This window comes from Mobula birostris, chromosome 7 (assembly GCF_030028105.1).
Source record: "Mobula birostris isolate sMobBir1 chromosome 7, sMobBir1.hap1, whole genome shotgun sequence".
NCBI classification, from domain to species: Eukaryota; Metazoa; Chordata; class Chondrichthyes; order Myliobatiformes; family Myliobatidae; genus Mobula; species Mobula birostris.
The window spans coordinates 38,599,192-38,625,185 of record NC_092376.1 but is presented as its reverse complement, the minus strand read 5'-3'; the positions used below and the strand labels follow the sequence as shown (position 1 = coordinate 38,625,185).

At 39.5% G+C, this 25,994-nt stretch overlaps 1 protein-coding gene and 1 long non-coding RNA gene across 9 annotated transcripts in view; one reads left to right on the top strand and one right to left on the bottom strand.

Moving 5' to 3' along the window:
• frya (furry homolog a (Drosophila)) overlaps positions 1-25,994 on the top strand; it is a 283,598-nt gene that overhangs the window by 152,094 nt on the left and 105,510 nt on the right. For all 7 annotated transcript variants that reach the window (XM_072262934.1, XM_072262933.1, XM_072262940.1 and 4 more), the window contains 5 exons: positions 1,463-1,587; positions 6,479-6,536; positions 9,145-9,236; positions 12,198-12,370; positions 18,650-18,810. In XM_072262934.1, the coding sequence (XP_072119035.1) occupies positions 1,463-1,587; positions 6,479-6,536; positions 9,145-9,236; positions 12,198-12,370; positions 18,650-18,810 (609 nt within the window). The remainder of the gene's footprint in view (positions 1-1,462; positions 1,588-6,478; positions 6,537-9,144; positions 9,237-12,197; positions 12,371-18,649; positions 18,811-25,994) is intronic.
• On the bottom strand, positions 477-18,713 carry LOC140200123 (uncharacterized). 2 transcript variants are annotated; one of them, XR_011886563.1, is made up of 6 exons: positions 18,546-18,713; positions 18,418-18,454; positions 9,470-9,603; positions 6,461-6,606; positions 4,130-4,343; positions 477-1,050 (listed from the first exon to the last, which is right to left on the bottom strand). It is a non-coding gene; the product is annotated as an uncharacterized lncRNA (long non-coding RNA). The 2 variants fall into 2 exon arrangements; XR_011886564.1 differs by lacking the exon at positions 18,418-18,454.

Sequence of the window (25,994 nt, the reverse complement as noted above, 5' to 3'; positions counted from 1 at the left end):
AAGTTTAAGGGGAACATGAGGGGAAGCTCTTTCCCTCAGAGGGTTGTGAGAGTGTAGAATGAGCTGCCGGGACAAGTGGTCCATGTGAGCTTGATTTCAACATTTAAGAGAAGTTTGGATACATACATGGAAAGTAGGGATATGGAGGGCCTAGTCCAGACGCAGGTTGTTGGGCAGTTTAAATGGTTTCAGCATGGACTGGATGAACTGAAAGGCTGGTTTCTGTGCTGTACTTCTCTATGACTCTAATGGGAATACTTGATGATTCCCATCAGAGCTGCACACAAGGCGTCGCCCTTATCGGCACCAACTTTCACAACCTTTCAATCATTAAACATTTGGCAATCCTTAAATGTACTTAATTAGCATTGTTAATTTTGAATTACTATTTGCCCATGCTATTATAGGCTATGTCTTAATAAAGCCACTTCATGGTACTACAACAGACAATGGTGCATCTAATTTAGAGACTCAAGATTGTTTAATGTCATTTCCAGTACACAAGTGTGAAGGAGAACAAAATAATTGTTACCCTGGATCCAATGCAGCACAAAGAAAATGCAAGATAAAGAACACAATAACATACAAAACACAATAAATATAAATGCATAAGCTAGCTTCTATACAGTATATAGGTTGATTGTATGTCCATAAAGTGACACGAGGTATAAGCATGTCTGTACATAAGGTGATTCTGACAGTAAATGATAAAGTGTGGTGGCGGAGTGTCAAAGGGTGGGTTAGTGGTTGGAAGTGTTGATCAGTCTTACTGGTTGGAGGAAGTAATGTTTTTGAATCTAGTGGTCTTGGTGTGGAAGCTACGTAGCCTCCTCCCTGTTGGGAGTGGAACACACAGTCCATGAACAAGGTGGGTGGGATCCTTCATGATGGTACTAGCCTTTTTCTGTATATATGTCCTTGATGTTGGGTAGGCTGGTGCTATTGATGTTATGGGCAGTTTTGCTACCTTGTGGAGTCTTCCTGTCCGCCACAGTGCAGTTTCCGCACCATGCAGTGATGCAGCATGTTAGGATGCTCTCTACCGCACATCTGTAGAAGGACACAAGTATAGAGGTGAATAATCCACTTAGTAACTTGCCTCACTCATGTTTTTATCTCCTGGAGGAGTTTAGCAAGCTAATTTAGTCAAATGCTAGAAGAGAGAAAATGAAGACAAAGAAGTCAGTCCATGCTTTGTGTGCCTTTTTGCTGATTGCCCCAGCACTCCATCTTTGAATTAAACGATTTGAAAGGAAATTTCAAATTTCAAAGTAGGCAACACCACTACTTACAAAAGGCTAAACATTTTACATAAAAGATGATAGTGCAAAATGTAATCTGACTAAGCTTGCAAAATATTAATTTTGTGTTATCATTCATTTAATTACAGTTTTATTTTTGTCTTACTATCTATTTATGGGAAAATTCTTTAATATATGTTAGAGATATTATTATTGCACAGGTCATAGGAACACCATCTGTGGCAGTATTGTTGAAACAATTGGCTCCACTGATGCGGGCTGAAAGCATTGAAATTACAGAATCACTTGTACTTGGATTTGGAAGGACAAATTCTCTTGTTTTCAGGTACTTGCATAATCATTTTTGTTTTGCATGTTAAAGCATGTCTACCATAATAAAGTTAGATAATTTCTTCTAATATTTTGCTTACAGTTGTTTTGCATCAAGTAACTTCTTGACTATGCCATGATGTGAGAGCTGTGTGCATTTCTTTAAAAGCATAAAAACTCACTTATCTGTTTTGGGGCACTTACTTGGCACTTTAACATTGCAATTACTCGATGTAATATGCAGGCGAATGGTTGTTTGATATTGGCAGAGGCCATTTTTTTTTGATGCACTAGCCCTTCTTTCTTTAAGGAAATTCAGAATGTTAAAATGTAGTGCTTGATGAGTGGAAAAAAATCATAACTCTGAATTTTTTTTACCCTGGAATTTTTTTAATAAATTCTGGGCCTGTACTTGCCAGAGTTTAAAAGAATGAAGGAGGATCTTATTGAAATCTATTGAATATTGAAAGGCCTAGATAGAGTGGATGTGGAGAGCATGTTTCCTGTAGTGGGTGAGTCTAGGACCAGAGGGCACAGCCTCCAAATAGAGGGATGTCTATTTACATAGAACGGAGGTGAGAAGAAATTTCTTTAGCCAGGGGTGATGAACCCATGGAACTCATTGCAACAGACAGGTGCGAGAGCCAACTCATTGGATATATTTAAAGTGGAGGTTGATAGGTTCTTGATTAGTCAGGGTATCAAAGGTTATGGGAGAAAGGCAGGAGAATGGAATTGTGGGGGATAATAAATCAGCCATGATAGAATGGTGAAGCAGACTCAATGGGCTGAATGGCCTAATTCTGCTCCTATGGTCTTAAGTTCTATCATGAACATAGTTGAAAATGTTAGCATAAATATAAAAGGCAATCCCTGTTTACATGCAGACTGAGCTTTTCTCTAGCAACTTTTTTTACATTTTTAAGGGACGGTGAAATACATCACTGAAGTTAGTGATGGAATTAGAGACCATGTTGGGGTTTAAGATTACAACAGTAGATGGATTGGGGTAAAGGGTTTGGAAACAGAGCAGGCACAAATAATTAGAGTTATTATGCATTTGGAGGATAGGCATCAGTATGATAAGTTTCCATTTTGTAACTATATCCATAGAACCATAGAAACTACAGCACAGAAACAGGCTTTTGGCCCTTCTTGGCTGTGCCGAACCATTTTCTGCCTAGTCCCACTGACCTGCACACAGACCATATCCCTCCATACACCTCCCATCCATGTATCTGTCCAATTTATTCTTAAATGTTAAAAAAGAACCCGCATTTACCACCTCATCTGGCAGCTCATTCCATACTCCCACCACTCTCTGTCTGAAGAAGCCCCCCCCTAATGTTCCCTTTAAACTTTTCCCCCCTCACCCTTAACCCATGTCCTCTGGTTTTTTCCTCCCCTTGCCTCAGTGGAAAAAGCCTGCTTGCATTCACTCTATCTATATCCATCATAATTTTATATACCTCTATCAAATCTCCCCTCATTCTTCTACGCTCCAGGGAATAAAGTCCTAACCTATTCAACCTTTCTCTGCAACTGAGTTTCTCAAGTCCCGGCAACATCCTTGTAAACCTTCTCTGCACTCTTTCAACCTTATTAATATCCTTCCTGTAATTTGGTGACCAAAACTGAACACAATACTCCAGATTCGGCCTCACCGATGCCTTATACAACCTCATCATAACATTCCAGCTCTTATACTCAATACTTTGATTAATAAAGGCCAATGTACCAAAAGCTCTCTACCTGTGACGCCACTTTTAGGGAATTTTGTATCTGTATTCCCAGATCCCTCTGTTCCACTGTACTCCTCAGTGCCTTACCATTAACCCTGTATGTTCTACCTTGGTTTGTCCTTCCAATGTGCAATACCTCACACTTGTCTGTATTAAACTCCATCTGCCATTTTTCAGCCCATTTTTCCAGCTGGTCCAAGTCCCTCTGCAGGCTCTGAAAACCTTCCTCACTGTCTACTACACCTCCAATCTTTGTATCATCAGCAAATTTGCTGATCCAATTTACCACATTATCATCCAGATCATTGATATAGATGACAAATAACAATGGACCCAGCACTGATCCTTGTGGCACACCACTAGTCACAGGCCTCCACTCGGAGAAGCAATTCTCTACTACCATTCTTTGGCTTCTTCCATTGAGCCAATGTCTAATCCAATTTAGCACCTCTCCATGTATACCTAGCGACTGAATTTTTCTAACTAACCTCCCATGCGGGACCTTGTCAAAGGCCTTACTGAAGTCCACGTAGACAATATCCACTGCCTTCCCATCATCCACTTTCTTGGTAACCTCCTCGAAAAACTCCAATAGGTTGGTCAAACATGACCTACCACGCACAAAGCCATGTTGACTCTCCCTAATAAGTCCCTGTCTATCCAAATGCTTGTAGATTCTGTCTCTTAGTACTCCCTCCAATAACTTACCTACTACCGACGTTAAACTTACTGGCCTATAATTTCCCGGATTACTTTTCGATCCTTTTTTAAGCAACGGAACAACATGAGCCACTCTCCAATCCTCCGGCACCTCACCTGTAGACAGCGACATTTTAAATATTTCTGCCAGGGCCCCTGCAATTTCAACACTAGTCTCCTTCAAAGTCGGAGGGAACACCCTGTCAGGTCCCGGGGATTTATCCACTTTAATTTTCTTCAAGACAGCAAGGACCTCCTCCGTTTCGATCTGTACAGTTTCCATGATCTCACTACTTGTTTCCCTTAATTCCATAGACTTCATGCCAGTTTCCTTAGTAAATACAGACGCAAAAAGACAGTTGATTGTCATCTATTAAAGCCTTTTTTTTATTAAAGCCTTTTTAGTAAGTTCATATTCATTGAAAATTGCTTTTCAAAACTTCATTTAAAGAAGGGGTTCACACCTTGGATCCAATGACCCCTTACTTAATGATATTGGTCCATGGCATAAAAAGGGCTAGGAACCCCTGATTTAAAGGAGAAAGACATATATTTACATAGCTACTTTCATGTAAGGCTCATTAAAACTAATGAAGTACATTTGATATTTGGGAATGTTGTCACATAGGTAACATTGTATTTGAGCAACAATGCAACACAGTCAACAATAGGATTATGACCGAGGACATTGTTTGAGGGAAAAATATCAGATAGGATAACACCCAAATAACTTCCCTCCTTTTCATCACTGTCAGGCTGACTGAAAAGGCAGAACAAACTTTGATTTTGCGTTCCTTTTGGAAAAACAATGCCTTTGACAGTATAGCACTGCTTTATTACAGCATTGCAGTGTTGTGATTAATATAATGCACTTAACATAACTATATTTTTCCACTCAATTTTTCTGTAGTATTACTCAGTTTTTATTGATAGGTTATTGTAGTTCCTCTTTCTTCAGTACTTCAAATGTATTCTCGACTATAAATCATGATGCATTCTTAGTGAGTTGTTAGATGGATGCACCTCCAGGATACTAATGATATTTCTGTTGTGGCCCTTAACTGAAAACTTCAAGGCCTTGATTGGACATTGCTTATTTTCAAAGGATATGCTGCTGGGTAGTGCTGACTGCCATCATTTTCTCAAGGTGCAGTTCCACATTTACCTCAACCATCAGTTCCTTAATTATCCAAGTATCTGTTCTTTTGCTAAGTTATCACAATATCCATTTTACATGATGTTATTTCTCAAAATATCCCTGTGTGATTGTTCTCTTCTCCAGGTAGTTTACAGTTGGATAGCTCATAGTAGGATGTAAAGCCATCTCATCTGTATTCTCCCATTACTGATTAATTCTTGGTTTCCAGCAGCCATTTCCAGCCACTGGTGTTTTCCTCAAGTCTCATTGGATACTTTTAGGCTGCTACATCAACAACATAACTAATCCAGATCTTGATTCCAGTTTTCGCCTTCATGCTTCCAACAATATGACAAATATTATTCTCTATCTTGGTCACCCTCCTCAACATAATAAATCCCAGTCGTGAACATGATTCTCTCCCTCATCCTTCAAAAACATTGTCCCAATTTATCCATTGTGCATCATCTCCACACTGCCACCAACATAACAAGTTCAGCTCCCAAACCAAACCCAGATGCCTCAAACCATGAACTTCCAATGTGCCGAATTTCAATTTCTCTGACTCTGTAGCCAAAGTACAGGTCGGATGTTCTCACCACCTGAAAGTTAACATTGGAAGGGATTATTTGAGCTTCAGTGCACATGATTGAACATTATAATTCTGTGTGCCTAAAATATCAAACAAAAGGAAGATTTCAGTCGAAGCCAAGTGGTCAACTTCGTATGACTCTCTTTTGTATTCTGCTCCAATGAATTTGTTAACTTATTTTCTTCAAATCACTTATTTTAAATAGATGCAAAAGTGTCAGACTGTACAAGCTTCAAATATGTAATACAAACAGAAAACGATGGAAATGCTCTGTAGGTCAGGCAAGATCTGTTGCAAGAGAAGCAGAATGCTTCAAGTCAGTGACCTTCTATTAGACTGAATCTACATTTCCAGCATTTTCTGTATAAGGACATAAGAAATAGGGACAGAAGTAGGCCATCAGGCCCATCGAGCCTCCTCTGCTATTCAATAAGTTCATGGCTAATCTGACCATAGACTCATCTCCACCTACCTGCCTTTTCCCCATAACCCCTAATTCCCCTATTATGCAAAAATCTATCCAACCGTGTCTTATATTTACTGTGATAGCCTCCACTGCTTCATTGGGCAGAGAATTCCACAGATTCACCACTCTCTGGGAAAAGCAGTTCCTTCTCATTAATATGTATTAATATAAGTCGATTACTACTATTTTTAAAAGTGCCCCTCACTAATTTCATTGCTTATTTACCTTACTGAAGTCATAAGTTATATTTACCTCTCTTTCTTGATTCAGGGAATTAGTCGAAGAGTTGCATCCATTGATGAAGGAAGCACTTGAACGTCGACCAGAGGTTAGTTCCTTATATTTTGTAAAAGAAATAATCTGACTTTCTGCTGGGCTTATTTCTTTGCTTGGGGAATCTAAATGGTTTCCATTAATCTTTGTTAGGATTAAACAATTTTTATTAAGTAATTATAAGAAGAATTATTAAACAAGGAAATACAACATATTTAAATTTTCAGTTTAAGACATAGGATCAGAATTAGGTCATTTGGCCCATTGACTCCACTCCATGGTTCCATCATGGCTGATTTATTAATCCTCTCAACCCCATTCTCCTGCCTTCTTCCTGTAACCTTTGCTACTCTGACTAATCAATAACCTGTCAACCTCCATTTTAAATATACTCGATAATTTGGCCTCCTCACCCATCCGTGTTATTGAATTCCACGGATTTACCACCCCCCTAGCTAAAGAAATTCATCCTCATCTCTGTTCTAGATGGACAACCTGCAATTCTGAGGCTGTGCCCTCTGGTCCTAGCTTCACCTATTACAGAAAACATCCTCTCCATATTCACTCCATCTGGGCCTTTCAATATCCAAAGGGTCTCAATAAGACTCCCCTCATTTTTCTAAGCTCCAGTGAGTACAAGCCTAGAGCCATCAAACATTCCTCACAGATTAACCTTTTAATTCCTGGAATTATTCTCATGAACCTCCTCAGGACCCTCTCTAATGGCAACACATCTTTTTTTAGATAAACCTACTTACAATACTTCAAATGTGGTCTAACCAATACCTTCGAAAGCTTCACCATTACGTCCTCGTTCTTACACTCTAGTCCTTTTGAAATGAATGCTAATATTGCATTTGCCTTCCTTACCATATACTCAATGTGCAAGTTCACCTTCAAGGAATCCTGCTCAAGGACACCCAAGTCCCTTTGCACCTCTGATTTTTGAATTTTCTTCCTGTTTAGAAAATAATCTTTACCTTTATTGCTTCTACCAAAGTGCATGACCACACACTTCCCTACAGTATATTCCATCTGCCACTTCTTTGCCCATTCTCCCAACCTGTGCAAGTCCTTCTGCAGGCTTCCTGCTTTCTCAACACAATCTGCCCCTCTAACTAACTTTGTATTGTCAGCAAAACTGGCTACAAAGCCATCAATTCCATCATCAAAATCATTGACATAGTATGTGAAAAGAAGCGGTCCCAATACCGAACCATGTGGGCACTACTAGTCAACGGCAGCCAACCAGCATAGGCCCTTTTTTTATTCCCACTCTTTGCCCCCTGCCAGTCAGCCAATCTTCTATCCATGCTAGTATCTTTCATGTCATATCATTGGCTTTTATCTTGTTAAGCAGCCTCATGTGTGGCACCTTGTCAAAAGCTTTCTGAAAATCCAAGTAAATAATATCCACTGACTCTCCTTTGTTGATCCTGCCTGTTATTTCCTCAAAGAATTCCAACATATTTGTCAGACAAGATTGACCCTGAAGGAAGCCAAGCTGACTTTGGACTATTTTTTATAATTCTCCAAGTACCCCAAAACCTCACCCTTAAAAATGGCTTCCCAACATCTTCCCAACCACTAAAGTCAGGCTAACTGGCCTATAATTTACTTTTTTTTCTGCCTCCATCCCTTCATAAAGAGTGGAGTGACATTTGTAATTGTCCAATCCTCCAGAACTATTCCAGAAATCTAGTGATTCTTGAAAGATCATTACTAATGTCCCACAATCTCTTCAACTACTTCTTTCAAAACCCAGGGCTATGGTCCATCTGGCCAGGTGTCTTATCGACCTGCAGATCCTTCAATTTCCCAAACACCTTCTCCCTAGAAATAGCAACTACTGTTACTTCTGCCCCCTGACATTTGAATTTCTGGCATACTGCTAGTGTATTTCACAGTGAAGGCTCATGAAAAATACTTATTAAGTTCATCTGCCATTTCTCTGTCTCCCGTTACTACCTCTCTGGTGTCATTTACTAGTGGTCCAATATCCACTCTCACCCCTCTTTATCTGAAAAATCTGTTGGTATCTTCTTTTAAATTCTTGCTAGCTTACCGCCATATTTCATCTTTTTGCTCCTTATGGCTTTTTAGTTGCCTTCTGTTGGTTTTTAAAAGCTTCCCAATCCTCTAACTTATGACTAATTTTTGCTACGCTATATGACTTCTCTTCCGTCTTTATGGTGTCTTTGATTTCCCTTGTCAGCCATGGTTGCCTCGTCCTCCCTTTAGAATATTTCTTCATCTTTTTTTTAATGCTATTTTTGGTCATGTAATAAATTGCTTTGCAATAGATTACTTACCCAAAATCAATCTTAAATTGTACTTCTGACCCAGAAGCCAATAAACTTTCCTTCCTCCCTGCCAGGCTTTGTGAAATTGCTGTTATTGTTGACACAGGTTTGATTAAAAATAAAAAGGTATGCTACTGAAATACACCAAGAATAAATTCCACAATTACTTCAGTTCTTTCCATTCCTTACTAGGCTACAACTTAGTGTTAGTTACACAGAGGACATTCAAAAGCTTGTATTTTCTATTAATCACTTAATTCCAGCAGAGTTAGATCTTATTAAATGCACATTACATGTATGTAATCAGATCATGTTTTACTTTTCAGTCTGTGGACAAGTTTTTTTGAATTTCTATTCTAGAACAAGAAGCGTCGTGAACGTCGAGATTTATTAAGATTGCAGCTTCTGAGAATATTTGAACTTCTTGCTGATGCTGGTGTCATAAGTGATAAGTAAGTTTACTGTCTAAGACTAAGGTTATTTTCCATTGTATAATATATAATATAGTATTTAGCATTAGAAACATGATGGTGTATTGTTGGGATGCAAAAGACAACAAGCTGTAGCACACCCTTAGACTTACTTTAAAACTCTGGGAAACAATTCAGTATTCATTCCAAAATTGCAAGAGTGAGTATAAAATTCAGGGGGGACAATTTTTACAAAGGGAAAAGCAGCAAAATACCTGTAAGACTCTTGGGACTCTGCTGGATTAGCAGCTTCTCCACACTATTGAATTTTGCTCTTGTTAATACCCAAACACACTTTTATTTCACTTTTTTGAGATGTATGGTTGTATAATGAAGTTTCCAGTGAGCCCTGTGAGTTTAAAAGAAAGAGGAAATAAGTGAACTTGGGGACCCCGAACTCTAATCTATATTCCCTACCTCTGGCATTCCAGATCTAAACCTTGGATGTGGCCGCACATCAGCTTGCACTCTGGTTTGCCAATTCATTTTGCAGATTAATGAGTGTGTCTGATGCTGAACCTTTGAGAATTCTGAACAATTGAATGCTGGAATTTTGGAGTTTTACCATTTATTACCAGAGAAATATCATGAAATAAACAACATAAATGAGTTCACAGAGGACACAAGAGACTGGAAATCTGCAGCAACACACAAAAAGCTGGACTAATTCACCAACATCTAAGGAGGAAACTGGACAGCTAACATTTTGGATTGAGAACTTCACCAATGGATGAAGTTCTCAATCAGGATGAAGAGTCTCAACCTGAAACATTGACTCCATAGATACTATCCAACTTTCTGAGTTCCTCCAGCTTTTTGTGTGTTGCAACATAACAATTAAAAAACAACTGAGTACTTTTTGCCAAGTGTTGTCTTGTTCATCCAGGTCTTAAGGTTTCCTACACTACAGGATAAATACTATGAGTTGCTTTAACGTTATCTTTGCATGTTTTTTTTACAGTGAATTGCATGAAATATATTATACAGAGTGCTTAAGCAATATTTCTAATTTCCTAAAACTACATTAAAAACATTAGATTACTTGTATTTTCTGTGTGTGAGAAGCAATTGTCTATTTTCACATCTCGAATCACATGAGTTTATTAAATAACAGCAAAACTATATAGTCCTTGACTTATCACATTTCTACCATATACGTAACGAGTCTTGATATTCCTTTGAAAAATAGTGGGAAATCGAGGGTCAGCTTTCTTAAAGTCATCAAAAGACATGTCAGAACATAAATTGTACATTGTCTTTTGATTTTGTGTGGTGAATACTGAAAGATGATATTTATATTTTATACAATGGTTCTCCATTGTGGTTGAAGAATCAGGATAAAGACTTGCATTTAAATAACATTTTTCAAACTATTTCTTTTAGCTAATGAAGTCCCCTCAACGTTTAGCCACAATTGTAATGAACAGAACCTTGCATTCAAGTTTCCATACAGCAGACTCTCTCACAAATAACTATGTAATAACAATAATTGGATATAACACTGGTTAGGGCCATTTCTCTAGGGATATCACAACTGCTCTTCTTTGAACTTTGAACCATGGGAACTTTTTACACTGACCTGACAGAGCATACAGGATATAAGTAAAAATGGCATCTCCAACAATGCAGCATTCTCTTGGTACTTCACCGGAATGTTGCCTAAATCATCTTTGGTTTGAACATGAGCACAAAACAGTATGACTCAGAGGCTTCTACCAACTTCGCTAGTGCTGAAACAACTACAAGCAAAGTTCATTTAAAGAAATAATTGAAAATAAAATTCACATCTCCGAGTCCTCTCTGATGGCAGATAAATAGTTTGCTGCTTTTTGTCTTTCAATTCTACCAAGTTCACAAGAGGTTTCCAAATTGGTATCCATGTCCCCAGTTTTTGAATAAGAAGAGAGACCTTTCTTGCGAATGAAAATTTTAAACCTAAGATGAAGGTCTTCGTCCTGAAACGTTAATTCTGCTTCTCTTCCCACAGATGCGGCCTGATCTGCTAAGTATTTCAGATGTTTTCTGTTTTTATTTTGTATGCCGTTCTTGGGGGCTGGTGTGTGCCATATTAAACTAGTCAGGTTGCTCCACAGGTACACCGTAGCTATCTACCAGTTTAATTGGGGATGGCTTAGTACAGAATTAGTGCAATCAAATAGGTGTATTCCTTGAGAAAACTGGGAAAAGAGGCCAGATGGCACAAAAGGTTATGAATCCCACTCTAAATGATTTCTAGTTCTTTATTTCAGTCATAGCATATTATGTTTTTCTTTAGTACTTAATGTTTTAAAAAACTGCCAGGCCAATTAATACTTAGTACAGTCCTTCCTTGCCAAGATACCAAAATACAAATTCAGATATAGCTACACTCAGAGCAGTGGGAAAGTTTTTAAATAGATTCTGAAATATTGTAAAGTCAAATGCAGGCCTACGCAATCTATTTTTTTAAACATTTATAGCTACCATGTGGCTGTGCCAGCAGTGAAAGTCATTGCAGAGCAAGCATTCTTCCAGTTTCTTCCAGGTATATTGCAAAGCTTTGATATCAAACAGATGTGTTCACTTTCAAACCATCTCATGCACACCACTCCACTTCATCACCATCCATAAGTGCCCTGGTTTATAATGCTTCATTGTATGTCAGCAAACTCATGTCTTAATATATTGGACTCCCTTCCTTGTTTGCCTATTACCTGAAAGCCTTTAGATATTTTTCCTCAAAAGCTGCAAGAAGCTTAATAATGATACAAAAGGACAAAACATTACAAATTGACTTTCTTCACACATTGTTGTTCTAACAAGCTCCATATTAGTTTTCAACCTTTTAAAATCATTTTAAACTGTTAGATGATGACTGTTCCCTGTGTATTTGAATAACTGCAGTAAATAAATGCCTTTTAATTATCAACCACTTGAATAAACAGTTTTCTTTCTCTTTGATAGTACTAATGGAGCTTTAGAACGGGATACTTTGGCACTGGGAGCCCTGTTCTTAGAATATGTCGATTTAACCAGGATGCTGTTGGAGGCAGAAAATGACAAAGATGTTGAGATTCTAAAAGACATCCGAGCTCATTTTAGTGCAATGGTAGCAAATTTGATACAGTGTGTTCCAGGTAAAGCCAATCTTAACTATTCCTTTTCTACTTTTATGAGGGATAGTTGTTAATTTCTTGATCCCAGTGTGGCAAGTTTCATTTTGAAAAAAATTTCCAGAAACAAAATTTAAATCTTATCCTTACTTTTTCAAATACTTACCACAAAAAGTCTTGAAGAATTTTAATGCTTACGCAATAGGAAACAATAAGATAAATGTTATTATTTCATACTCTTGCAGAGAATTTCCACTGCTAGGACCATGAAGCAAAGACTTGGAGAATGGTTACACTCTATTTTCCTACTATTGGTGAAATTTAACTTTCCCAATATTGACTGGGAGTTCCTTAGTGTAAGGGACTTAGATTGTTAAATGTGTCACAGGGAGTTTTTCAGGCAGTATGTAGATAGTCCAACCAGAATATGTTGTGTTCTTAATCATATATTAGGAAATGAAACCAAGCAGGTGGTGGAAACATCTGTTGGGGAACATTCTGGAAATAGTGACCATAATTCTGTAACTTTCATGGAAGAAATAAGGTTGGTTCTCAAGCGGTGGTCCTAAATCAGGGGAAGGCTGATTTCAGCAGCATGAGAGAACCTGATGAAAGTAAATTGGAAGTAGATGGTTGCAGAAAAAAGGCCTGACAAGAGGGAGTCTTTTAAAAGAAAGTTAGCAAGAGTTCAAGGCCATCATGTTCCAGAAAAGGTCATGGGTAAAGATGGGAAGATTAGGGAACCTTGCATTATAAAGCTTATTGAAGGCTTGGATCTGGAGAAAAAACATATGATAGCATAAGCACTACAGTTAAGCAAGTCCATTAAAAATATGGAGGGTATAGAGATCCCTTCAGGGGATGGGTAGCACAGTACAAAGCTCTACAGTACCAGTTAACTGCATTCAATTCACACCACTGTCTGTATGCTCTCCCCATAACTGTGTGGGTTTCCTCCAGGTGCTCCAGTTTCCTCCCACATTTTAAAGATGTGCCGATTGTTGGGATAATTGTTCAGCTGAGACCCTTTCTGTCTTCATTAGCAACAGGGTGAGGCATCAGAAAACTGGACAATAGCTAATGTTGTTCCTTTATTTTAAAACGGTAACAGGAATAAGCCAGCTAACTACAGGCTCATGAGACAAATGTCACTGATAGTGAAATTATTATAGAAATTTTTAATAGACAAGATTTATGTACATTTAGAAAAGTTCATATCAGTTTTCTACTCCTATTAGTTTTGAATTTAAGGCATTCTATGGAAAAACATTCCACATTATCAGATATTTCTCTTTGACTTAGCTTTTAATCGTCTTGAACTAGTAATATTATTGCAATTCTCATAGTCAAGAGAGATAATTCTATTCATGTGTTTGAAGTACAGAGGCAGATGTAATGTCCTATTAAGCATTCCAGCACTAAATTACAAATGTATAGCTTCTTGTACTAAATTTACTTGAGTTAAACAAAAGCTAAAAATTTAATAGTAATACTATGTAGGTCACTAATTAAGATGTTATAAACATAGCTTGTTGTATATTCATCCACTCCCACTGGTTGAAAGAAACCAAACCATTTCAGCCTCAGCTTACAGGTTCTTTTTTTTATTCATGCCCTTTAAATATTGCATTGATATTATTGAAATAAGAAAGAAAACTAGCTTTGAGCCCTGATGACCGCTAATGTTAGAATTATATAATATGTAATGTTATTCCAAGGCTAAAGGATTTTTAGGAGAGAGAGCAGTAACAAAAGAAAATTAGCAAATAAATAACTCATTACATTTGTTCTGTAATTTTTCTACTTAGGTACTGAATATTTGAAATACTCATTCTCCACATATCCTGTTCATTAAACCCTAATCCATCTCACATCACAAAAGTTGGAAATAAAAGAATTTCACCATTCTAAGTACATAAACTCTTCTCATCAGCTTGTCAAGTTCACTTTCATTTTAGCAGTATCATATTTGCCAATCTTGCATAGAGTTTTTACTCAATAATATGAAGGTATTTTTAAAATTGAACCAATCAGATAAAAGCATTATTCCAATGGCCAGTAATTTATGTACTCCCTCCTCAGATTGTTTCCAATAATTTTAATTTGTAGTCTAAACCGTAAGTTATTTGACTCATAACATTGTTCCTAAGTTATGTTTAAACTCAACAGTGTAATCTTTCAGATAGAGTGCCAATAAATTTACCTATTTCCTAAACATGTCATATTCCCACTTCAATTTGCCTTTTTACTATTTTTAAAATACTCTTATTTTCCTTTTCCAGTCTTTAATAATTTTAACTAGAAACCTCTAGTTGAACCATTGGTATCTAATAAACCCCATGAAATATATAATTGTAAAATTGGTGTTTTATAGAACTAATAATAAAGTGGGATTGGTATCTAATTTTATTGCAACTGTTGCCTTGTATTTTTGGATCAGTTTCTTCTTTTTGGTTAACGTATATTTTCTCAGTAAAAGACCACAAGATCATAAGACACTGGAACACTAATCAATAACCCTTCAACCTCTGCTTTAAATGTACTCAATGTCTTAGTCAGCACAGCCATCTATGACAATGAATTCCACAGATTCACCACCCTTTGGCTGAAGAAGTTTCTTCCTAGCTCTGTTCTAAATAGACCTCCCTCTATTCTAAGGCTATGCCCTCTGGTCCTAGGCTCTCCCATAATAGGAAATATCCTTTCCACATCCACTCTGTCTAGGCCTTTCAATATTCAATAGATTTCAGTTGGATTTCCCCTCATTCTTCTAAACTCCAGTGACTAGAAAACCAGAGCCATCAAGTGCTCCCCATACATTAACCCTGGAATTATTCTTGTGAACCTCCTCTGGACCCTTGTTCACTACCAGCACATCTTTTCTTCGATAAGGGTCCCAATACTGCTTATAATACTCCATATGCAACCTGACCAATGCCCTGTAAAGCCTCAGCATCATATCTTTGCTCTTGTATTCTACTCCTATCAAAATGAATGCTAACATTACATTTACCTTCCTTATCACTGACTCAGCTGCAAGTTAACCTTTAGACAATCCTGCACATGGACTCCAAAGTCTGATATTTGATTTTTCTTCATATTTAGAAAATAGTCTATGCCTTTATTCCTTCTACCAAAGTGCATGACCAATAATTTCCTTTCTTCTGCCTCCCATCCTTCTTAAAAAGTGGAGTGACATCTTCAATTTTCCAGTCCTCCAGAACCATTCCAGAATCTTGTGATTCTTGAAAGATCATTACTAATGCCTCCACCATCTCTTCAGCTATCTCATTTAGAATCTGGGGTGTAGTCCATCTAGTCCAAGTGGCTTATCTACCATCAGACCTTTCAACATCCCAAGCACCTTCTCCTTAGTAATACTCACTTCTCGCCCCTGAAACTCTCAAACTTCGGGCATACTGCTAGTGTTATCCACAGTGAAGACTGACTCAAACTACTTATAAAGTTGGTCCACTATTTCTTTATCCCCATTGCTACCTCTCCAGCATCATTTTTCCGGTGGTTCAATATCTACTCTGTCTCTCTTTTATTCTTTATATATCTGAAAAAAAACTTTAATATTTTTGCAACACACACAATTGCTGGAGGAACTCAGCAGGCCAGGCAATATCTATGAAAAAGAGTAACTTCGAGCTGAGACCCTTCAGCAGGATTGGAGAAAAAAAAAATGAGGAGTAGACTCCTCATCCTTTTTCCTGCAGATCTGCTGAAGGGTCTTGGCCCAAAATATTGACTGTACTCTTTTCATAGATGTTACCTGGCCTGCTGGGTTCTTCCTGCATTTTGTGTGTGTTGATTGGATTTCCAGCTTGGATTTTCCCTTTTTTGTGATTTGATATTTTCAACTAGCTTTCATATTTCATCTTTTCTCTCATTTTTTTAGTTGCCTTCTGTGGTTTTTAAAAGCTTCCCAGTCCTCTAACTTGCCACTAATTATTGCTATATCATATGCCCTCTCTTTTACTTTTTTGCTGTCTGCCGTCATCTCTGCTAGTGTTACCTTTGGCCAGCTCCTCTTTCATGCCTCTGTAATTCCCTTTACTCCACTGTGATATTGATACACCCAGCTTCAGCTGCTCCCTCTCAAATTGCGGGGTGAATTCTATCATATTATGACCACTATCTTCTAAGGATTCCTCCACCTTAAGCTCCCTAATCAAATCTGGTTCAATGCACAACACCTATTCCAGAACTGCCTTTCCTCTAATGGGCTCAATCACAAACTGCTCTAAAAAGCCATCTTTAGCCATTCTACAAATTTTCTCTCTTGGGATCCGGCACCAACATGATTTTCCCAGTCTACCTGCATACGGAAATCCCCCCATGACTATTGTAACATTGCCCTTGTTACATGACTTTTCTATTTACCGTTATCTTCCATTCCTGCGTCACCTCTTTCAAAGCATTTGTTTTCATTTTTTACCAACAGAGCTATCCCACCCTCTCTGCTACCTGCCTGTCCTTTTGATACATGGTGTATCCTTGGATGTTAAGCTCTCAACTATGATCTTCTTTCAGCCACATCTCAGTGATTTCCAAAATGACATACCTGGTAATCTCCAACTGCACTACAAGATCATCTACCTTATTCTGTATACTGCTTAAACCGTCTACTGCTTGTATTCAAATATAACACCTTCAGTCCTGTATTCATGATGCTTTTTGATTTTGCACCCATGTTACACTTAACCTCATCTCATGACTGCAATTTTGCCCTATCATCTGCCTGACCATCCTCGCAGTCTCAATACATCGACTTGTATAGCAATTGCCCATTCCTCAGCCATATCATTTCAGATCCCATCCCCCTGCCAAATTAGTTTTAACCTTCCAGAATAGCTCTAGCATATATGCCCGCAAGGATATTGATCCCCCTCGGGTTCAGTTGTAACCCATCCTTTTTGAACAGGTCATACCTTCCCCAGAAGAGATCCCAACGATCTGAAATCTGAAACCCTGTTCCCTGCACCGTTTCCTCAGCCAGTCATCTACTTATACCATCATCCTATTCCTGCCCTGACTAACACATGGCACTGGGAGTAATCCAGAGATTACTACCTTGGAGGTCCTCAGCCTTTTCCCTAACTCCCTATACTTACTGCGCAGGACTTCTTCCTCCTTTCTACCTACGTCATTGTGCCATAACCTCTGGCTGCTCACCCTCCCTCTTGCGAATCTTCTGCAGCTGCTCTGAGACACCCTGAATCCTCGTACCTGGGAGGCAACACACCACCCTGGCTTCTCTTTTATGGCCACAGAATCTCCAGTCTTTCCCCCTAACTGTCAAGTCTCCTATCACTATCACTTTGCCTAACCTTATCCTTTCCTGCTGAGTTTCAGAGCTGGCCACAGTGCCACTGGCCTGGCTACTGCTGCTGAGCCCCGCACACACCTTTACCCCACCCCCAGCAGTCTCCAATGGAGTATACTTGTTGCTGAGGAGAATAGGAGGGCGGAAACATCGACTCAGACCATGAGAGGCTTGCGTCAGGCATTTTCATGCCTCACAAGGCACAGATTGGAAGTCTGTGTGGGGCGCCACTCCTCGCACAGACACTAGAGCAATGTGTGGTTAAGTTCCTTGCTCAAGGACACAAACACGCTGCCACAGCTGAGGCTCGAACCAGCGACCTTCAGATCACTAGACGAACGCCTTAACCACTTGGCCACGTGGTTATAACTCACCAAAAATAACTCATCAAAAACCTCAATTTATTTAGTTTTCTAAAAAATGAACTACACACTTCCAAAAAATCCATCACATTCTCTGAGCACAAATTGGACGAATAAAACATTGAATGGAGGAAAAAAATAGCCTACAAACTGAATTGTATTTAAAATATTTTCATCAGTGTTTTGTCTTACAATCGCAGTTCCATCAGTATTAATTAATTTTAAACATATAACCTACTTGTTTAAATGTTTTCTGTGCCTTAGTTAGTAGTCTTCCTTTGCAGTTTAATAATAGTGGCTATTCAAAATACATTTTGGATTACATTTCTAGATGACAACCCAATCTAAAATTGCTTGAAATATTAAAAAAAACTCACCTCTGTCTTCATGATGCCAAAAGTTTTCTTTTAGTTGCTGTATAAAATTGCAGTGCAATACAGATTTAATCATGAAAATGTTATATTCTAACATGAGAATGCTGCATTTTAAAAGAACTTGTCATTACCTGGACCATATATCCAATGATGAAAAAATAGCCCACCTTTAGCTGCAATTTTTACATGTGACTTTCCTTAGTAAAGATTAAATCAATTTTTTTTTTCTCTTTAGTACATCACCGCAGATTCCTTTTTCCACAACAGAGTCTGCGTCACCATCTTTTCATCTTGTTCAGCCAGTGGGCAGGGCCATTTAGTGTCATGTTTACTCCTCTGGATCGCTATAGTGATCGAAATCACCAAATCACGAGATACCAGTATTGTGCATTGAAGGTATGTTTACCCTTGATTGATTTTGTGTTGCATTTTTTTTAAGGTTGACATTCCTCATAGTTCATCATTATTCAACAGTGTGGATCAGCTAAAGCAGTGACATAGAGGCTCAAATATGCTGCTCAGTCCTCTGCTCCCAAGACGGGGCTTGGGGAATGGTAAATTTATGAAATACTTTGTATCAACAACTTCTCTGGATTTATCACGGGTGCTTGTGAACTGTGACGAGCATGGCATTGCAGGGGAAGAGGGGATTCGGGAGCAGGACAATATTTCAAAGGGAGGAGAAGGGGAGTTCAAGAGTGTAAGGTTTTGTGAATAAAACATGCAAAGGTCATTTTATGTGCTTAACAAAAGCCTTAGCCCTATACTTCCATTATGAACAAAGTAAGGTGGTTGCCTTAATCTGACATCATCACATCAGACACTGTCTCTTAAACACAACAACTTAATAACAATTTTTGTGAATTATGTAGAACATTTTCTATTCTGAACAGTATGAGTCATCTGTCACCCATTACATTACCCTATAAGGGCAAGACAGCACTTGGGGAGGAGATAAAAGAGAAGGACATCACGGTCATGGCATCGGCAGTGATCAGAGAACAAGACCGTATGTTGTCAGGAGGGGAAATTAAATAATAGGAAGGAACACTGTCGTAGCAGCAATCAAGGAGCAGGATTGCATTTGGCATGGGGACATGCTGATCACAAGAAATGGGCTTGATATTTGGTCCAGAGAGGTAAAGCTTGTACTGTTATATTTGTTGAGGTAGCTAATCAGTGATGATAAGTATTACAAATGGGCTGGATAGATCAAAGTTTGTATTTCCATCAAGGTCTGAGATATTATACATTGGAGGTTGAAGAATCCGAGGCTTTAAGTAGGTATTTTATTTAACTGCAGGCCTTCCAAATAGAGGACCTTATGTGGGTCTGTTATAGTTGGGGAGGACTGGGTTGTGGTAGTGGGATAAGCTCTTATTACTTATTAAATGCTCCAAATGACATGTGTCTTACATAACCTCTGACAACCAAGTGGCTTAGCTACTAAGCCCAGTGGAACCATTTCTACCAACGGGAGACGGGGCAAAGGTGGGTTACTGGTGCCTTAAAACCAATCACCTTGGGCAGATGGGCTCATCAGAGAGGTTGGCAGCTCATCTAAAAGAAAAATGCTGATCTCAAATCTCCATTGCCTTGTGGCTATATCCACTCATGGGGAATGCTTTGAAAGTAAACTCTGAGGAAAAATCTAAAGCTGGAATCCCTAAGGGAGTCCTATGTTGGGTTCAACTCTGACTAGCAACTCTGGTGATGCAGCTGGTGCCAAACTCTGTCAGTCCCTGTCATTCCTTTGGATGAATCAGTTGAATGGAGAGAGGGAGCCTCTCTGCTTGCTCTCTGTATCGTACTGCTCTGGCTTACATATCATGTGGACAGCTAGGACACAACACCCATGGTTGACCCTGACCAACAGAGGGCCTCAGATTTTCTGGGTGGGGAGTGGGCATTTCTATGGCAACTTGGCCTACGTTTCCAGGTCTCTCAATATGGTCTAACTTCCCCTGCAAAAGAAGCTTTGCACGGGGAAAGATAGTATCCCATACATTTGTTGTCCCAGCCAGTAAACCTTTCCATCCCAGTTTTCTTAGGTGTTTTCCAATTCAAGAATTGAACCAAGCTTGAGCCTACTTCGCTGAGTACTTTCAACAAGTGTACCAAAAGTGTAGTTGAATCAAAACTGCATGTTTCCTATATGTTAATTTTGTGCTGCAGACTGTTTACACCATAATGGAAGGATAAGCAAATCAACATCAACATCCCTCTCCCAGGCCAACATTCCCTATATTGATGCCCTAGTTACTCTCAGTTGGCAACATTAGGCCAGCCACATGTTTTGGATGCCTGACTCCTGACTTCCCCAAACAATATTTTATTCTCAGCTCTGTCATTGAAGGATATTATCAGGTAGGCATGGAAAAAAAATTTCAAGAGCATGCTCATAGCTTCACTAAGGAACTGCAACCTGCCTATTGACTCTTGTGTACATCTTGCCCAGCACGTCATATGGCAAAGAAGCAATTGGGATGGCACTGGGAACTTCAAGAAGGCACAGAGAACTCCTGCATAGGAGGACAACAATTCACTAAATACCTGCCTTCTTACCCTGTCAGCCACTGCTTAAATCTGCTGCCAAGGAGCCTGCAGTTCCTGCAATGGCCTCATTTGGTATCTCAGAATGTAAAAACTGGAGGGGAGTTAAGTCAGTCTCATAACTGAAGGACTACCAAAGCAGAAAAAGACTCTCAAATGTATTTCACTTGAATCATTATCAATACTAGTACTGTATAACAAAGTATTAATTCAGTTTGGATTAAAACCTAGATGCCAGAAGTAAAGAAACAGTGCATAGACCACAGTGATGCCATATGAGTGGTACTCTAAAGTTTAAAAATTTTTGCATTATGTAAATTTGGAATGTGGTTCTACATCCATGCACAACAGAAGTAGGAAAAGGTAAAGGACACGCTAAAAGAGGAAGAGAGGCTCCTTTCTGGTAATCTCCATCTTGCCAAACCTTTTGTAAGCAACTAATTCTGGAGTCAAATACAGACCCATTTCAAATCAAGTTTAATTTTCATTCAAACAATTGATGGATACAGCTGAATGAGACAGTGTTCTTCTGGGGCCAAGGTGCAAAAACATATATGTGCATTCAAAATAGTGAGAAAGGAAAAACATAACATAGTCATGTAAGAAAATACATTTTTAGTCCAAGATCCTGAGTGCCAAGTCCCACAAGTTGATGTTTTCTAGCAGTCTAACCTGTCATTCCACCAATCCAACACTAGAGGGGAGCACCGATGGGAGAGGTCAGCCCCAACCGAACAGAGATGCCATGCTACAACAGAAGCCCACAGCTTGAGGCCTAGTACTCGCTACAGCCGAGGCAATGAGGCAGCAGCGTCACCCGTCTCCCCACCAAACAAGGGAAGCAGGCTGTGGCAATCAATATCCAACAGGGTATTGTGATCGCAAAGGAAACATCAAAGACGGTCACTCATGTTTTCACTACATGCCGCATTCACACCAACTTGAAGGCACTAACTCCAGTGCCTTCAAGTAGCAGGCAGCAGCATGGTCTGCACACAGATCAGCTCTTTCAAACCCAATCCTGCTTCTCCTACAGCCCAGTGGACCAACTAAAATCCCTCGGGCCGATGGCTCGACTCGAATCCCTTGGCCCGACGGCTGGACTTGAATCGTTAGGTTCCACTTCCCGATTGGCCTCCCACAGCCCCATGGCCTGACCTGACTTCCTCGGTCCTACAGCGCCGACACAACTCTCTTGGCCTGACAGTCCAACTCAACTTCCTCAGCCTAACCTAACTGTCTCAGCCCGATGAGCCGATAAGCCTTCTCTGAATCACCAGCCGGCTACTCCAAACAATGAGCAGCTCACTGATGAGGTAGACCTGCTGTACACATAGTTATTGGAGTCAACAATAGTCTTACTATATATAAAAACAGATTTAACAAAGAGAAAAACACCTCTGGCTGGCCCCTGAGAGGCAGCTGCATGTATACACACCACCATCTGAATGGAATTCTCCATTTATGAGCAGCCCATTGCTACTACCACCAAATATATCACCTGAGCAACTAGAGGAGCCAACACACTCGACCACTTTTATACCACCATCAAGAACACCCACTTTGGAAGGTCTGATCACCTGGCTGTATTTCTACTCCCAGTATATAGGCAGAAACTAAAACTGCAGCATCAGCAGTGAGGACCAAGAAGGTATGGTCAAGGAAGGCAGAGAAGTGCTTTCAGGACTGCTTTAAGGTGGTGGACAGGACAATATTCAGTAGTCTGAATGAATATGTCACATTTATCACCGACTTCTTCAAAACCTGTGTGGGTGAGTGTGTACCTTCAAGAACATATCAGAGATAGCCATATCAAAACTTGTAGCTAGACCAGGAGATTCGTGGTCTGCTGAGGGATAGATCTGTGGCATTCAAGGCTGATGAACTGAATTAAATTGACTTTATGACTTGCATCCTTCACGTACATGAGGAGTAAAAATCTTTGTTACATCTCCATCTAAATGTGCAATTTATAGTAATTTATAATAAACAACATGTGCCACAGTTAATATAACATAGAAATAGTGTCAGCATGAATTAATCAGTCTGATGGCCTGATGGACGAAGCTGTCCCAGAGCCTATTGGTCCTGGCTTTTATGCTGTGGCACTATTTCCTAAATGGTAGCAGCTGGAACAGTTTGTGGTTGTGGTGACTTGGGTCCCCAATGATCCTTCAGGCCCTTTTCACACACCTCTCGTAGTAAATGCCCTGAATAGTGGGAAGTTCACATCAACAGATGTGCTGGGCTGTCTGCACCAATCTTTGCAGAGTCCTGCAATTGAGGGAAGTACGGTTCCAATACCAGGCAGTGATGCAGCCAGTCAGGATGCTCTCAATTGTGTTCCTGGAGAAAGTTCTTAGGATTTGGTGGCACATACCGAACTTCTTCAACCATCTGAAGTGAAAGAGGTGCTGTTGTGCCTTTTTCACCACACAGCCGGTATGTACAGACCACATGAGATCCTCGGTGATATTTATGCCAAGGAATTTAAAACTGTTCACCCTCTCAACCCCAGATCCTTTGATATCAATAGGGGCTAGCCTGTCTCCATTCCTCCTCTAGTCCACAACCAGCTCCTTTATTTTTGCAACATTGAGGGAGAAGTTGTTTTTTTTTTGACTCCACTGTGTCAGAGTGATGACTTCTTCTCTGTAGGCTGCCTCATTATTATTTAAGATTAGGCCAATCAGTGTAATGTCATCAGCAAATTAGCAGATTGGATCTGTGGGTGGCGACACAGTCATGGGCATGCAGAGAATAAAAGCGGGGGCTTAGTACACAGCCCTAAGGCGCACTTGTGTTGAGGGTCAGAGGGGCAGAGGTGAGGGAGCCCACTCTTACCACCTGCTGGTGATCTGACAGGAAATCCAGGATCAAGCTACACAAGGCAGGGTGAAGGCCGAGGTCTCCAAGCTTCTTGTCGAACCTGGAGGGAATTGCTGTGTGGAATGCTGAACTGTAGTCCAAGAACAGCATTCTCACATAAAGCATGTGAGAAGGGCCTATTCAACACTGTAACTCAAAAAATAAATACCTGTAAATACATAGCTGCAGATACCTTTGAGCAGCTTAGGTTCTCGATGTGGAATTAGATTGCACTGCATTAGCATAGGTTTCAACAGCTTAGTCTGGCTGTTGATGACTAACATGTTGGTAAAATTATAGTCATATGACAAAATTGCTGCTTTTCTGAGGGAATCTAACTCCATAGAGCCACTGTTACTCACACCAAAGTGTCATTACAGTGTTAATAATCAGATAGGGAACAAGTTACTGGACCGCTATAGCATTCTGAATATCCTTCTGAACACTGGTTTCAAAAACCATAGTGACAAGAGACTGAAGTTCGATCTCTAGTCTCAGTTGCTGAGTGGCAACTGTTTGTAATACATCGGGAGTTGAAACATTAACCATCAGCTGTGATTTCATGATTGGTTCTACAAGTAAATCAATGGCGTCGACCATAAAAACTGAATTACAAGATTGTGGAAATCCTGGTGCCAAGTTGCACCGGTTTCCTTCATGCTTCTGTCAGTGAAGACAGTCTTTGTGCCTGGCTTCCCTATGTGCCATCTGTTTAGGTATAGACATTAATAGCTATTTTCTTTAGGCTAGCCAATTGAATTCCTTTTCTGAGTTGTCTTAGCATAGAACTGGTGTGAAACTTTTATCTGTGTTCCTATACTTAAACTGAATTTTCCTCCCCTAGCTATAGTATACTTCTGTTTAATGTCTCACAAATAGATGATACATTTAAATATGCTTAAATTATAGCCAGTGACAATTATGACCTGGTAGTTGCAAGTGTGAATTCATTGGAGTCTTAAAGCACAGAAACAGGCCCTTCAGCCCATCATCTCTGTGCCGGTCATCACGTACTTATCCATGCAAATTCCATTTTCCAGCAGTAAGCTAAAAGCCACCTTTGCCTTGTCATTTCAAGTGCTCATCGAAATATTTATTAAATGTTGTGAAAGATACTGAACTCCAGATTTCAGATTATGGTGTTCTTTTCTCTTCACTGCCTAAGCAGGTGTAAGTTCTTGGGTATCTAAAATGGGGAATGAAAGAAGGTTGTGTTACTGTCAGTGAGAATAAAGAAAATTAAAATCTACCTATGGATGAGGAGGAAGTGGGGTGTGGAAAGCATGGTTAAGTGTGAGGATACCATCATTTGAATTATGTTAACCCTGCTAATGGCCCTTTCCACAAAAATTAGCATTAACTCCTACATTACGATTAGGATAAGCAGATGAATTTTTCACCCCTCCACCTCCAGTTATGTACTGCTTCATCTGTAAGAGCAAAGGTGAGTACTACCTAATATTTTGGGGTGATGTGATTTTCTTGATTGAATACTTGGGAGTGAGTGTAAAATATGGGTGCAGGTTTGCAATATTGTTCTACTTGTGTGGGTAAGGTGAAGTGAACACAACTACTAGTGTGAGTCTTCTTTCAATACTGACCTCAAATCCTTATAACTATTTTCTGAGTTCCTGTTCCCATTGGCTTCTGAGGTTACATCCCAAGGAGCTCCTTTCTATATTTTTATTAAGATGTTCGGTTTGAGGGCACGTTCTCTTGGATTCTCTTGTAGATCAATTTCCGATACCCGCTCCAGCCACAAGGTGCATTCCACTGGAAAGCATTAGGTTAACTTTCAGGAGTGCGAATTATTCTAGGTAGTGGAGGTTGAAAATGATTTTGCACCATCTGCTAAGGAGTGTAGCTTAAGATCACCATGAGTAGTGATAACTGCAGGGAAAATTCATCATGCTGTCTGAGCAGATGCTGCATATATAATTTTCTGTCAGGCTTTTCTTCCCTGCCATTGGCTCAAGTCCAATCACAAGGTACTGAGACTCATTGCTGTAAAGCACTGATTGACCTGTGCAGAAAAGGGAGACTTTGGACCTTTGAGGTCTGAGCTCAAGGCACTTTGATATGTTGTGGTGTGCCAAGGCAGGAGCTCAGGATGCTGGTAATTTAACTCGTTAAATTATGGTAGCATTTTGGTGGCAATG